Genomic DNA, 14,588 nt, shown 5'->3' on the forward strand with positions numbered 1-14,588 from the left:
ATGTGTTATGAAAGTGTTCATAATTTCTAATAGTCATGCTAGATGTTAACTGGTTAATTGGTTCAGAACCTTTACATTCTTCATCTTTGTGTTAAGTGTGTTAGAAACATGGGACTGGGTTACCAAGACTTTTCCTAGAATCATGTGATTTTTGACATTGGATGATTGTTGCAAGACATTTCAACCTTAACTTTTAACAGGAAGCTCACCAACCTGGCTGAAGGGACTTGGCACAAACTCCACCTGATTCTCAGCCGCTCTGCGACTCTTGGGGGCATCTGGAGGGCACTGAGAAGAACACAGCAAAAAGAGAAGATGACCACACTCTTCTGTATCCATGGCTAAGCATCTGAAAGGAGGCACAAAGCTGATATACCTAGCTACTAGCCACCAACTGTCTCGGATGAAGATCCAAAACACATATGGCCTTTCAAAACCTCCCTAGCTCTCTTCACCACTATCTTCAGCACACCTGAGACACCTCCTCCTTACTTTTGTGAGGCTCAGTAAAGCAACCTGTTTGGTGTCCCTGCAGCGGCGTTGGTGCGTTTGTTCAGAGGCAAGTATTCCCCTCGTTTCCATTTCGAACTACGCTCACGGGAAGCCCTGAGCCGTCGCCCCAACACAGCCCCGCACGGAAAAGACATGCCAGCTTCTTCCTCATTAAAAGGGCTCATTAAAATCTTTGACTGAGAGGAGTCTTGTGTAAAAAGCCCCGCAAACTTCTAACGGCTTTGGTGACATGATTTGCAATACTCGAGCATTCCCTCCCAAATAAAACCACCGCCAATCGTTGCTGTTAAATGTTCAGAAACACAAACCTGGCACATCCCTATCCTTACTACCATTCTTGGCCTTGTAACAGCTCTAAAATATTTCCCGATCCAACAGCGCACCCCAGTTCCAAATGCCAAGAGTGGAACTGGCAGTGTGTTTCCTCCTGTGGCCTTGCTTTCTCTGATACGGCTTTCTCCTGAGCTCCCCTGGGCACTTTTTTTTTACTATTCTAGTCTTTATTTTGGTGGCTGGATGCATTTCAGATAGTCTGAAGCTGTGTCAGAGCGGAACATTTCGCTAAGCTCAACCTTGCCAGAGCTCTGATCAATTCCGAAAAAGAGAGAAAGAGAAAGACACGCCACATTCCAATGCCTTAAAAAGACAGGAAAAAGGTATCTCTTCAATATCAACGATCCAAGCCCAGTTCCAGCACCTGGGACGTCCTGATGAAAGCCAGGCCCATGTTGGATCACTGCTTGAATCATCATCTCAAACTATAAAACTGATGTTTTGACATTTCGACACTTTTCTTTTCTGCATCCACGTCTTTCGATAAAAAAACAAAAACAAAACAAAAAAAAAAACACTAGGTGTGCATCCCCATGACTCCATGCTGGAGTCTTAATGTGTGCGCTACTGTTTCCCCAGCTGTGCTGAACGCCAGCTTTATCACCTAGCAACACTGGAAAAATGAGGACCCCTGGAGATCCCCTCCCAAATCAAAATATATATCAGCCTACATTCCTTCCCACATGCTGCTAGGCCACAAATTCTCATCTTACTGCATAATTCAGCAGCAACGCTGTGCATGTCCGATTGATAATGAGACTCATTCCTCTACTGAAGGTGGTCTCGCTTTCTCTCTTATCCTCAGAGTGAGAATTTTGGCTGCTGTGTGCTCAAGCGAAACTGTCGAAATATTGGGGGCAAATTGTCTGCATTGTCGCACTAAGCTTCTAAAATGGAGTTTAAATGACGCATTAGCTGCATTTTCATCCACTCGTCAAAAGGATTTTACGCCAACATTTTAAAGCTGCATAAAAAAGGTCAATATGAATATACTGTAGCTGTGAAAATGTATTTCCATGAAAGAGACTGATAACACAACAAACACCTGGCATAATAGCACCACAGTGCTATTATGCCAGGTGAAAACACAGTATGCTCCATTCCAAGACACAAGCAAGCTAAAGTACCTCCAGGTACACCTATAATAGAGCCTAGCATAGTTTCATTTATCAGTCAGGGCATTATAGTGTTGCTTTGGTTGCTATGGTAACTTTATAGTATGCACATAGCAAGAATATTAGGGGTTGCCCCATGAAATTCGTCAAGACAACTCATTTGTCAAGTCAGCTTAGATTCTTCAAATCGAGTAGTGATTTTTTCTGGTCAGTCGTGTGCATTACAATAACATGATAAGACAGAAGATAGAAGCTTACTAAAATGTATAAGGATTACATTTTAATAAGGAATTATAAATATGGGAAATAATACATTTATTTTTATATTCTAGCAGAGCTGCAATAAACATGATGACAAGGGTTGTGATTAAAGCAACATTATGCAGCTACTTTAAAATAACTTTAAAATCATCTGATGCTCCATTGCCTTATAGTAGGGAGAATGGCATCTCTGTCATTGCCACTCTGGGCAGGAAAACTGCTAACTGTACTATGGTGGAGCTATACAAGATCGGTATTGGAAATCAACCGCAACAGCTGTTTTACCTGGTAAAAGAAGCTAAACCTGAGCTGGAGTGGTTGGTAAACTAGGTTAGCTATAACTATGCCTTGGAAGAAGTATACAGTATGGCAGCATTTCAGACTTTTGAAGGACAACCCTCACAAAGTTAAAGCAGCATTATGCGTAAATAGGTATTTGTTGCTCCTAGGCTCCCCCTACAGTCAGGAAGTATAATTTGTGCTTTGAGCCACCCCTAAAGGACACACTTACATGCTGAAAAGTTACATGCTAACAGTGTGCCAAGCCTGGAGTAGCAATGATGGCTATTCTCTCTATTACAAGGAGATTCTGAAACTGCTACTGTAGGGTAAAAATTCTGCATAATGTTGCTTTAAAAGACAAACCATTTGAAACTGCTAATTTGCATATTTAGGTGGCCATTCTAAAATAATCTGGGCAGATTTACTAAATATATCATGCAGGTAATAGGCTTACAGTGCTATAAAAAAGGTTACAAGTGCTTGACTTCAGCAATACATGTGTTCAGCAATACATGTGTGCTGCCTGTGTCATCACTCATTACCGTTCATTTGAATATGTTCATATGTGGTCAAAATTATCACTGAAACTGAAGAACCTTCATAATTTTCCCAGTAAATGTTCACTCTAACATTCAGAAAGAAATCACCTCCCAAACATGGGTGAAACTTGCAGAAATGGAAAACCTTTTGAAATCCCTTAGAATATCCCTGGCTGTGGTATTTTATCTTGTGTTAGGCTCAGCTGGTTTTGAAGCCTCTTACCCGAGCACCAGGGATTTCACAGCAAGCCTCCTGGATGGCCAGAGCGGGGTCACAATACACCATCATCTGCTGAATGTCCATCTGACAGAGAAAACAACAAACAGTATTTCACACACCGCCCTCTCTCTCTAAAAATCTCTCTATTTTCATAGCACAGGTGTAACTGTAGTACCCTGGAAACATAATGCACTGAATGTCCTTGAATCCAACATGCATAATCTACATAATTTACACCTGAATAGAGTAATCTCATCATTCATCATTTTTTTCTTTAACACTAGGTTACTCACCCTGCTTTCCTGAGCAATAGCCTCACACCTGCCATGCAAGCATTTCTACAATTTTAGATCATTTTTTCAATTAACTGGATGTTCATTTCAGCTGGAGTTCTTGTTCACCAATTTCAGCATGTCATTTCCTGTTGCAGATTGAGAACTGGGATTGGGGTCTGATAATCTAGCTGGTCAGTGAAAGTGTCCCAGTGTCACATACAGATTTGGACCAATGTACTACCTAGCTGTCATTCTGGAATGTGGGAGCGACAATGCTGTGTTCTTTATGAATGCAAAGGACAAAGTTCATGAAAAAGTATGCCGGAAAGGACAGGAACCACTGGAATCTAAAGAGACTTGTATAATTCCTACAGGACTGATGGACTCCTGTCAATGATGGAATGCAAGAGCCTGTTTAAACCTGGCATTGACAAGAAGTTTGCTTCTTTAGTTTTGCACTGGCGCTACAGAGCCAGCATAGCTAACAAGTAAAGAAAGTATATGTCACTCAAAATATTGACAGTGTCCAAGTCTATTGCTTTGTATTGTTTGTGTCGTATTCTATTACTAACAAGGCAAACGGTTTAAATGCGTTAAACAAGCCTTGGCTGACTGACTAGATCCGGGCTAAGAGGAAAATTGTGTAAATTAGATTTTTTTATTTTTTATTTTCTTGTCGAAGCATTCCTTTAAGTGCTTGAGTGAGAGAGCTTTGAAGGCAGCTTGGTGCTGTTTTACATATGACCACTTCACTCATCACTCAACTAAGTGCTTGGGTTGAAGAATTGATGAATAAGTAATGGCTCCAGCTCGTTATGGCAGCCTCTTAGGCACAGGGTCTCATTTCATCATGCTCTTAGAGAGCTGCTAACATTTGCCCTGTGGACTAGTGCCTGTGGTCATCCTCCTGCAGGTTTTTTCCTCAGACAACACGCACACACACATATGCACACATCCCTTACAGACAGAAAGCCCTGGGCTCAGCCTGCAGGTAGCCAGCGCACAGGAATCAACCACTCTGAGTACAGTATTTGCAATGTTCTACACAATTAGAAGCGGAAAGAAAGGATGCTGCTGTAGACTCTTCAGTTGTTTAGCTGACACAAACACACACACACATACACACACACAAAGTTCATCCCATTAATATTCTCAGTTCCAGGCCTTTGTGCATCTGGCACTAACCTCCACGGGTGCGGCATCGCTGGCCCTCATGACCAGCAGCGTGTGTCCAGCGGAAGTGATATGACCCCAAGGCTCCAGGGGCTTGGTCTCAATGGAGCTGCAGTCCACATGCAGGGAGGCTGCTCTCTTCTGCACACTCAGGGCCACTTTATGCCAGCGCAGGTCCAGCAAAGATTCCACACCTTCCCCGTTAAACACACACCCCGCGGACGAGGAATCTGCATCCTTGGAACCTATGCGCAAGGCCAGCGTACCCTCTGGGCCATTCAGGTCCAGTGACAGCTGCAGCAGGGAGAGAGGGAGAAAGAAAAAGAAGGAGCTTCATTCCTTCGGCTTTATTTCCACCTTCGGAATGAGATGGACTGAACTACAGCAAAGGAAATCAGTGCCAGCTCATTAGTTCCAGAGAGGTAGTCTTTAACTTCTTATTATCGGCGAGGCAATAAATGAACACTAGTTACGTCTCAGTTCAAACGATGAAGTTTAATGAAAGACTCCTTTTACGAATCTGTAGTGAACGCTGGGAGAAACAATGGCCCATGTAACCCGTAACCTGTTTCTGTGCCATTAGGGAAAGAAATGGGTCTCAAATAACGTGTGAAGCAGAAAGAAAAGAGCTGCTTGAGAAGAGAGAAAAGACTTCATGATCCAAGGCTGTACCTGAGGATACCCTTGCTCATCAGATATCTGGAAAAGATAGATGTTATCCCTCAGACTCTTCTTCTTCAACAGCATGGTGAAGACCAGGGTGAACTCCTCTGGCAGACCATGTGGAAACACTTCGCTATGGAAAGAATTGAAGAAGTTTGATTAGTCTGCAGTGACACAGTTACACACACTGACACCTTGCCTTCTTGTTTTTGTATACATTTTAAGCCAGACTTCTGCCTATCATCAGAGATTTTGGTGCTTGTGTGAACTGAGCGCAACAGGCCGGGAAAAAATAAAAGGAAATAAAATAAGCAAAAATACTACATCCAACTAACTGCGTGAGATCCAACTGAGTCGACTGTGTGAGTCCCACAGTGAGTCAGTATGTGTGATATTTGGCTGCCCTGGTGTTAGCTTGGGGCTAGCAAACTAGCCATTTGCCATTCACTTGCCATTCCCTTTTAAGGGCCAGGTGCATTCTGACTTTGTCGGATTGCTATTTCAATGGCGCATCGCACACTGTCTGGGAAGGCTTGCTGTGGGGTGCCTCACCTCTACAATAGTGTTATTTTATTTTGGATTATGTTTATTGTTGATGTAAATGCGCTATGGGTTTGTGCACTGCTGCATGTCTGTGTGCATAACATGCAGGGTGTACGCATGTTGGGCACACGCCTGTGTTGACAATTCACTGCCAAGATAGCAATGAACGTCTGCCTAGGTTGTTTTCAGTCCGTGGCACACCTGTGTTTTCCATTGCCAAGTTAGCAATATGCAAGAAATTAACCTGAACACACCTCATTTCGAGACCACCACACCCATCAACATAGATACATTCGCAAGCAGCATTGATATTTAAACAACGCAGGCAGAAGGTGTTAAAAAAATAGACTGTTGGCAGGGTGTAAGATAGCAATGTCAGAACAACCTTCAGCAATATTAGCAAACTGGCAGGCTGTTCTGATCAGTGCAGTGGATATAAACTGTGTGGGCTTTGGCTAAAGATGGTTAGTCTTTAAAGTTGCACAATAAATTCAATTCATATTTTAGCAATGGAATCAGCACATGTGTATTACGTGCCTGAAAAAAACCTGTTCATTGACAGTGTTTACACTGATCTCCTGTCAGTCTGAAGGATGCACTTTTCAGCACTCCACTACTCCACCTCCATCTCCTCACACCCCATTACTCCATTTGTACAAGAAGAAACGCTAAAAACAAGAGTTAACACTGGGTGACAGACTTTACATAACATAACATCCGAATCAAGTATTTAAATCTCGATCCCCTAGAGATCTGAGGACACTAAAGCTTTGGGTCAACCTCCTCCAGAGAAATATATGTAATGCTGGTCAGCTTCAGCTAACGAGGCTAACTAACTAACACAGGCAGTGACTGATAAATCCATGGGAGCTCTTTACAACAAACTATGGAACAGTGATTACACTCAATTACTCTGACAACAGCAGCTAATCGTTACCAGACGAATTCTGAGTGTTTACAGGTTCATAATTTTACTATAAAGATGCTAAATGCTGTAGTGGGTGGCACCACATCTCAGGGTACAATTCTACCACTATCACACCCCTCAGACAAGGAAGTTTGATGAATGCTCTGGGCAAACAGCACTGCTATACCAAGAAAAATGTGTAGAGTACGTGGGTAGCATTAAACGATAGATGATAAGTCTCTATGAATAAAATATTTTAGAGATGTGCTTTGTATGTGTTCATGGTCAGAAATAACATTTAGAAAAAAACATTAAACTCCAGTACTGGTGCGCTCACTGCCTCTTAACCACCGGAGGCCGTGTTTCTTGAATGTTGACTAATGCCCCTTTAACATGTGAAGTTGCAGGAAATGGAAGAAAACCATTCTGAAATGCCTGGCTTTTTCCAAACTTTTGACGGGTGGTGCACATGTACACACACAGGCACAGCAACAACATCAACACATACACACACACAGGTGGTGAGGTGAGAGTAATGGGGTGGGTGGTGAGCAGCAGGGGTTCCTCTCTGTTTGGAGAGAAGAGGATAACCCCTGACACTGATTTTCATAAGAAATGCAGTTCAGCCGACCTCATCTCTATTCCCATCCCAAGCCCTCTCTGGATCCAGCGTTTGGCTGCTTCTCAATGGGTCAAGGGCAGGCAAACTGTGAGAATGTGTTTACCATTGCAAACATGCTCTTTCTGTCTCTCTTGTACTGCACTCTAATGCTCTATATGGGTCATGGGGTGAGAGAAAGCATAGACACAAACACACACACACACACACACTTATGCACACTCATGCACACACAGAGAGTAATAAAGCAGCTGGTTCATCTCTTTACAACAGACAAGTATGACAGTGATTTACAACAGACGGAGAGAATCCGAGGAAATAACAGAGCAGCTGCCAACCTAGGGGCCCTCGTCTAAACACATGTAGAGAGAGCGCGACAGCGGCAGAGAGAATCCGAGACAGAGAGACAGGGAGAAGAGAGAGGTTTATTATAAAGTGTAGAGTTAAATGTTAATCACTCAAACGATTACCTTTTCATGCACTCTCGCGCTCTTTCACATATACCTTCACACACACTTCAACACATGGCGTAGTAGAGCCGGAGACAAAAGACAGCGCGTAGGTGTTTCTATCACAGACCTTAGTCTGAGTTCACGAATGACTCACTCTATAGGCCAGAAGACATACAAAAAAAAGGGGGAGGGAAAGAAACAAAGAGAGAGAGAGAGACATGTAGAAGGCTGAACAGAGAGGGAAAAGCAATGGAGAGGAAAAAGCAGAGCATAAGAAAAGGTGTATTAATGCAGGTTGCATCTTGCAAAGAGAGACAGAGAGAGAGAGAGAGAGAGAGAGAGAGAGAGAGAGAGACACCCAGAGGAAAAGACAAAGACCTGTGGAGAGAGAGGGAGAGAGAAAGGATGGGGGAGAAGAAGAAAAAGGAGAAGTGTATTAAGGCAGGCAGGCTGCATCCTGTGTAAAATAAACAGGTATGTCATTGTGAATTCTGAGTATAGACTCTCCCAGGCCTCTGGAAGGAAGACAAGCAGGAAGAGAGCGCGAGAGAGAGCAAGACAGTGCCAGAGAGAGCGCTCTGGTTTCAAATAGGAAAACCACCTGGGGCACTGGAAAACTCATAATGACTGAGGGGCATCCTGATAGTTTTATGTGTGTGCATGTGTGTATTGTATGTGTACTGTGTACTACTATACTTATGGGGACCACATGTCCTCACAAGTGTAGGAATAACTGACATTTTGCCTGTCCACACAAGTTTCAATTTCTTATTTATCAAGACTGGAACTTTAATTAAAAAAAAAAAACTAAAAGAGTGAAAACCTTATATCTCAATTTTTGCTATTTTTCACATACATATAATTTCAAAGATTCCCTTATATTTTCCAGAAAAATCATTTCATATTAAGAATTGTAAAATGAATGTTATGTGACAAGAGTTCGTTCCTAGACCCAGCAGGATGCTGTGGCATTGGTCGGGCAAATGGTCTATGTAACTGGAATTCATACAGCGGTTCTTCTCACCTTTATTTACAGACATAAAACAAACCGAAGACGAAACAAAACAGTCTCTACAACTAAAAAATCAACCAATGACTGCAAAGTCATACAGGTTGTTCACTCAGTCACCTCCACTCTTCTACCATGCTGCAAGAAGGGACCTCCCGTACCCTCCAGTAACGCTGCTTATATTTGTGGTGCTCCTCCCCTAGAATATACCATTACTGGCTTGGGTTAAAAACAAGTAAAAGTAACAGTAAATATTAATGTTCCTTCTTACTAGATCATTTTTACATTCTTGACATCATTTAAACATATTTCTAACAGAGTGTACATTTCTTAGCCCATGTTCTGTCCTTCCCTCCTCCACTACAGAGGGTGGACTCACCCAGGTAAGTAAATCACAGGTGAAACCAATCAGTTCTGTTTGTTCCCCAAAGCAAGGATACATCAGTCTCAGGTAAGTGTTCACAACCAGTCTCTGTATTGTGATGTGTAAAGGGAAACTTCACACACTTCAACATCATCACACATTTTCACACATTTCACACATCCTCCAAATCTCCATTTTTGCAGTTGTTAAATTCAGTTTTTGACAGAATGTAAATGTCAGGCAGTTCTATTCTATTGTATTTGTAGATTGTAAAGGTGCACATATTTGTCACTGTAATATGTACAGCGAAATGTGTCCCCCCTAAGCTCCCCCCTACAGTCGGGAAGTGGAATTTTCACTTTGAGCCAAGCAATGCTTTACACAGGCGTTCCTGGACAAGCTAAGAGATCTGTAGTGAAAGAAGCATATGGACTGAGGGGTGGAGTAATACAACAGAATTCTACACAAATACGACTCGTGAAAGTTACCCATAGTGTGGCTTTAACAAGATACTACAATAGATTTTGTAGAAAATGTACAGTTTTACAGTTTGCAGTTTAACAGTTGCTCTACAGTTAGAGCACAGCGCTGCCAGCGCTAGCGTCTCTTTATTATGCATCTTTACTATGAAAAGTGGCATATAGAATTTTGGAGCATAGTTATGAGACATGTGGATCACTTGTGTAAAAAGCAACCGTCTTCTAAAACGACTAACATATTAGCAGAAGATTCAGCAATTGCAAACTGCTAGCATTTCCAGCTTTTCATACTGTTGTGGAGGTGTTTGAGCCCACTTGTCTTGGCAGAACTGCTCTCATACAGATATACTGCTAAGCTTCTTAGAATGAACTTTTTGTTTGAGGTCCTGCCAAAGAATCTTTCCTGGGTTCAAGTCAGGACTTTGTCTGGGCCACTCCCAAACATTAATTTATAGTCATTCAGATGTAGATTTGCTTTCCTGTTTTGGATCATTGTATCTGCTGGAAAAACTGATTACATTTTCCCCTCAGCTCATGAACAGAATCTTTGAAATCATGGTTCTTTCAATAACAGCAAACTGTTACTCCCGAAGCAGCAACACATTCCCCCAGCATCCCACTACCATCATCATGTTTAAATGTTGATATGACGTTGTGAAATAAACTAGTATCTTTACACTTTGACTTATCTGTCAACAAACCATTAGTTTTCTTTCTAATTAGGTTAATGTAAATGTACAAAGTATGTCTTATGAACAGCTTTCTAAAGTCTAATCAATGTGTGCTGCATTTCACCAGTACTGATCTCTTCCCAATGTAGAAGAGAAGGTCCTAAACGTGGGTCAGGTTTATGCCAGGATGCTTGTGACCAATCACAAACTTAACAGGCTCTGCCTAAGCAACCTAGAGAGAGCTTAACTAACTAAACTAAGCTAGTTAAGCTAAGCTAAACTAGGTGAGGTAAAGCTGCCCCCATTGTCCCGTGCCAGTTGCATCCCCGCTTAACAGCAGAAGTTAACGCATTGGTGCCAAGTCCCAATGCAGCACGGTAGCCAGGGAGATCCGCTGCACACCACCCAGCCGTTCTACGCCCTACTGGCAGAGCGCTTAGGAGCCCACCTAATCAGAGAAGCGGAGAGGCAACAGGTGCCAGACAGAAAGGACAACGGGAAACTCGGTTACACATAACAAAGCTTTAGTAAACCAGTAAAATCTGTAACATTTTGTGTGCGGCAGTAATAGAACACTGACAGTCACAAACAATTATTACAATATTAACACCATGTCCAGAGTGAGAGGTCGGAGAAGTGGTGATGAGTGAATTTTGGAGTTTTGTCATATTTTTGCTTTATATTTCTATTTAAACTTTGCTGAAAGCTTTATGTAATATGTAGTTTATTTATATTATATTTTTTAAAAATCAATATATCAAAATATGTTCCCAGGGGCTTTAAGGATTGCCTAGGTGCAAAAATTGACATTTCTCTTGGTAAACAAAAATTTCTGGCTAGCTGCTTTCTCATGCATGGCCAGTCACTTTATTACTGTGGAGTAATGAAAACTCACTTTCGGAGAGGCTAGAAAGAACCTGCATTCATGGATGCTCTTCTAGAAGCACTGGTGACTTGCCAGATAAGCTGCTGCTGCGCCCTTGGGAACATTTTGTCAGGACAGTCAGTCCTGGGAGGATTCACTAGTGTCTCAAAAGTTTTCAAACTGTAGAAAATGTTCTTAAATGGTAGATAATGGTATTTAAACCATTTGTACTGATTTATTTTAACAGCTAGTCTCTCATCTTTACTAGATTCTCTTTTGATCATGGTGCAACATGCTTGTACTACTTCACTCTGACAGTAAACTTCAACATCTGTGTATATATATTTGTATTTTTATTTTTTTTTTTGCTTATATTTCTATATTTCTATATTTTCATATTTTTATATTTTATTTTTTAACTTAAATGTAACTTATTCTATTTTTTTTATTTTTTTTATTTTGCACTTTTGCACTTTACTTCATTAAGTTAAGGTTTAGTTAAGTTTAAATGTAGATCTTTATTGTATAGCTTTGATGTGGGCAGACTGTCATAAAAGCATTTCACTGCAAGTTATACTGTGTATGACTATGTATGTGACAAATAAAATTGGATTTGATTTTATTTGATTTTGATTTGAACATGAATGATGTCTACACTTAGCAGGGCTGTGTGTATTCAAGCCTGGCTCTTATCAAATCAACAGGATCTCAGCAGCTATTTAATTTGGTTAGGATTGTCAGTTTGGTTGCGTGAGCAACTGTTTGTTCTACACAGGTGATTTGCATGCTGGACACTTTTGCTCCTTAAATGAAATAGGGATGTGAGATAATGTATATTTATCAATGTATGATGTTATTATGTTCTGCAATACTGTATTAATTCGTAATAAATAGTCCACATGCAAAGATTTGTGGCAGACAGTGGTTCATTTGGTGTTGTGTTTAAACCCCAACCACTAGATGGCAGCGTTGTACTCTTCAGTCTTCAGATGTGTTGTTTACAGTACTGCAGTTTATCATAATATCTTGAATTAATCACCTGTAACATGATTGACGGTTCTGGCCAATGCATAGCCCTAAAATTTTTACTTACTTTTAACAGTTTTACAAATGTGTGTTATGTTTTATACGTTGTTATTATTTCTCTTAGTCGAATAATACATTTTATTTGAAGATCTAAAATGTCAGTGTGACATTTAGCAGATAATATAAAAAGCAAAGGAGCAAATATTTTTTCACACCATTTTTTTTCTAATACATATAGTATTTATTTATTTATTTTACCATGACCAGAAGTGAAGAGCATTTTCCCATGACAGCAAATCCACTAACAGTGAGCCACAGGTAAACAGGCTTTGTCTGATCCGGCTAGTATCAGCAGTATTGGGTCAACATAATACAAAGCAGCCTTAAAGCAGCCATATCAGAGTCTGACATGCTAGCCTTCCATATCTAAATATACAGACCTGCAAATACAGTTACTGCAGTGTGTGTCCTGCACGATGTCACGGCTGGTGAATGAACCCTCCGTCACTCTCATACGTAAGCATTTTACAGCCGTGCATGCACATGCCCTGAGGCCTGTTATAGAAGATTCTATTACCACTCTCCGTCCGGCTCGTCTAAAAAAGCTGCATCAACATCCAACGTAATACAACAAAAACCAAAGCAATAAGCATTTGCTTCGGCTCTCTTCGGCTGCTTATTTATTTACAGCTGTTTAAAAGCTTTGTCCAAAGAGTCAGCCAGAGGACAGCCTTCATCTCAGAACGAAAAGAGGAGAGGGGGCAGTTTAGAGCTTAGCCACACACTCAAATGCATACAGGAAAACAAGCAATGGATGAAACCCTGATTTTTTCTCCTGCTGTTCTCGCTGGGAGATGCTCAGTCCATCTTGAATCTTCCATTCTCAGTCATCTAAGGACACAGCTGTCCTGCAGTCCAAATGGTATGATATATGTACAGCAGATTTGGGGAGGATGATGCTTTTAACCATTAGAGGGTGCAGTTATGACTCATTTAAACTGCTTTAAAAAAAAATATTACAGCAATCATTCTTTGGAAACAGAGCTGCACTCTGAACAAGTACTTGTTCAATACGGCAATGTGTCAAACAGTTCAACACTCCAATGTTCAAAAATTTAAATATACATTTCATGTATAATATATATATATATATAACAAATTCCAAAACAATTAATGCCAATTAATGGTTTGTTATTTAAAACCAATTAATGGTTTGTTATTAATGAGATGTGTGAAGAGCCTCAACATATTGTAAAGGTTCTATATCAAAACATTACATCCAAGCCAAGAACCACTTGTGGTGTCTTCATTTCTCTTGTAAGTCTACAGGGAAATCAAATTGTGCCTGCTGAATAAGCAGAAATGTGCTAATTAGCATATCTAACAATAATTTTATTTCATTAATTTGAGTCAAGTAAGCTTTAAAAACCCAAATATTTTACTATTTAATCTGATAAATTTAAAATAAAGTCCTACTTTTTGCCACTATCATTTGACAAAAAAGATAATAATAGTATACTTGATATCATTATCTAAATAATAATTCTGGTATTGTGACATCCATAATTAGAAATCTGCATGATAATGAAAATGCATATTTTAACAACTGGTCATTCTCTATTAGTAAACAGATTCATTTACAGCAGGTTTGTCACTGTCATGCAAAAAACCTTTTTCAGTGAAAGTCAAAGTAAACAAAGGGCAGATCAAATTGTCTAAAAGTGTTCCGTAAAGTGTTTAATATTCATTTAGTTAAGTTATTTGAATGGTTTCATTGTTTCTCATTTTGGGACATATTTAGGAAAGTCTGAAATAGTATGCATGGTTAGTATCTCATAAGTGTTTGTTTGTTGCTTTGCTTTTATTAATAATTGATAACTATTCCTCAAAAGAACTTAGATTACATTACTAATACTTTACAGTAAAAGTATTTTACTGTATTTTGGCTTTTCTGAACAACAACAACAAAAAGGTATAGACTCAAAGTGGTTTAAAAGATAAATGCCAAAGGTAGTTCATTACAAAACTCACTACAGAATGAAATGCAATTACAGAAAACAGCAAAACAACAGCATCAAATTCCAAGTCTAGGGATTAAATGAGCACAACAAGGGTAAACGCCGGCCTCATCAGACTGTGCTACTTATCTGACCCACTTGGCAAAAGTTCCACCTTTCCTGTTATGTCTGAGAACAAAAAAATACAATACCAATCTCCAGAAAAGAAACCCCGCCTCAAGAACACTGACGGGGATTCAAAATATCGCTAGAAAATGGAGA

At 40.3% G+C, this 14,588-nt stretch overlaps 1 protein-coding gene across 4 annotated transcripts in view; it reads right to left on the reverse strand.

Moving 5' to 3' along the window:
* The window catches only part of col16a1 (collagen, type XVI, alpha 1), a 111,071-nt gene that overhangs the window by 74,326 nt on the left and 22,157 nt on the right, over nucleotides 1–14,588 (reverse strand). For all 4 annotated transcript variants that reach the window (XM_072675940.1, XM_072675941.1, XM_072675942.1 and 1 more), the window contains exons 5-8: nucleotides 5,384–5,507; nucleotides 4,724–5,005; nucleotides 3,267–3,347; nucleotides 214–288 (exon numbers count right to left, since the gene is read on the reverse strand). In XM_072675940.1, coding sequence (XP_072532041.1) covers nucleotides 214–288; nucleotides 3,267–3,347; nucleotides 4,724–5,005; nucleotides 5,384–5,507 — 562 coding nt within the window. The remainder of the gene's footprint in view (nucleotides 1–213; nucleotides 289–3,266; nucleotides 3,348–4,723; nucleotides 5,006–5,383; nucleotides 5,508–14,588) is intronic.

The sequence above is a fragment of the Salminus brasiliensis genome, chromosome 3 (genome assembly GCF_030463535.1).
Source record: "Salminus brasiliensis chromosome 3, fSalBra1.hap2, whole genome shotgun sequence".
NCBI classification, from domain to species: Eukaryota; Metazoa; Chordata; class Actinopteri; order Characiformes; family Bryconidae; genus Salminus; species Salminus brasiliensis.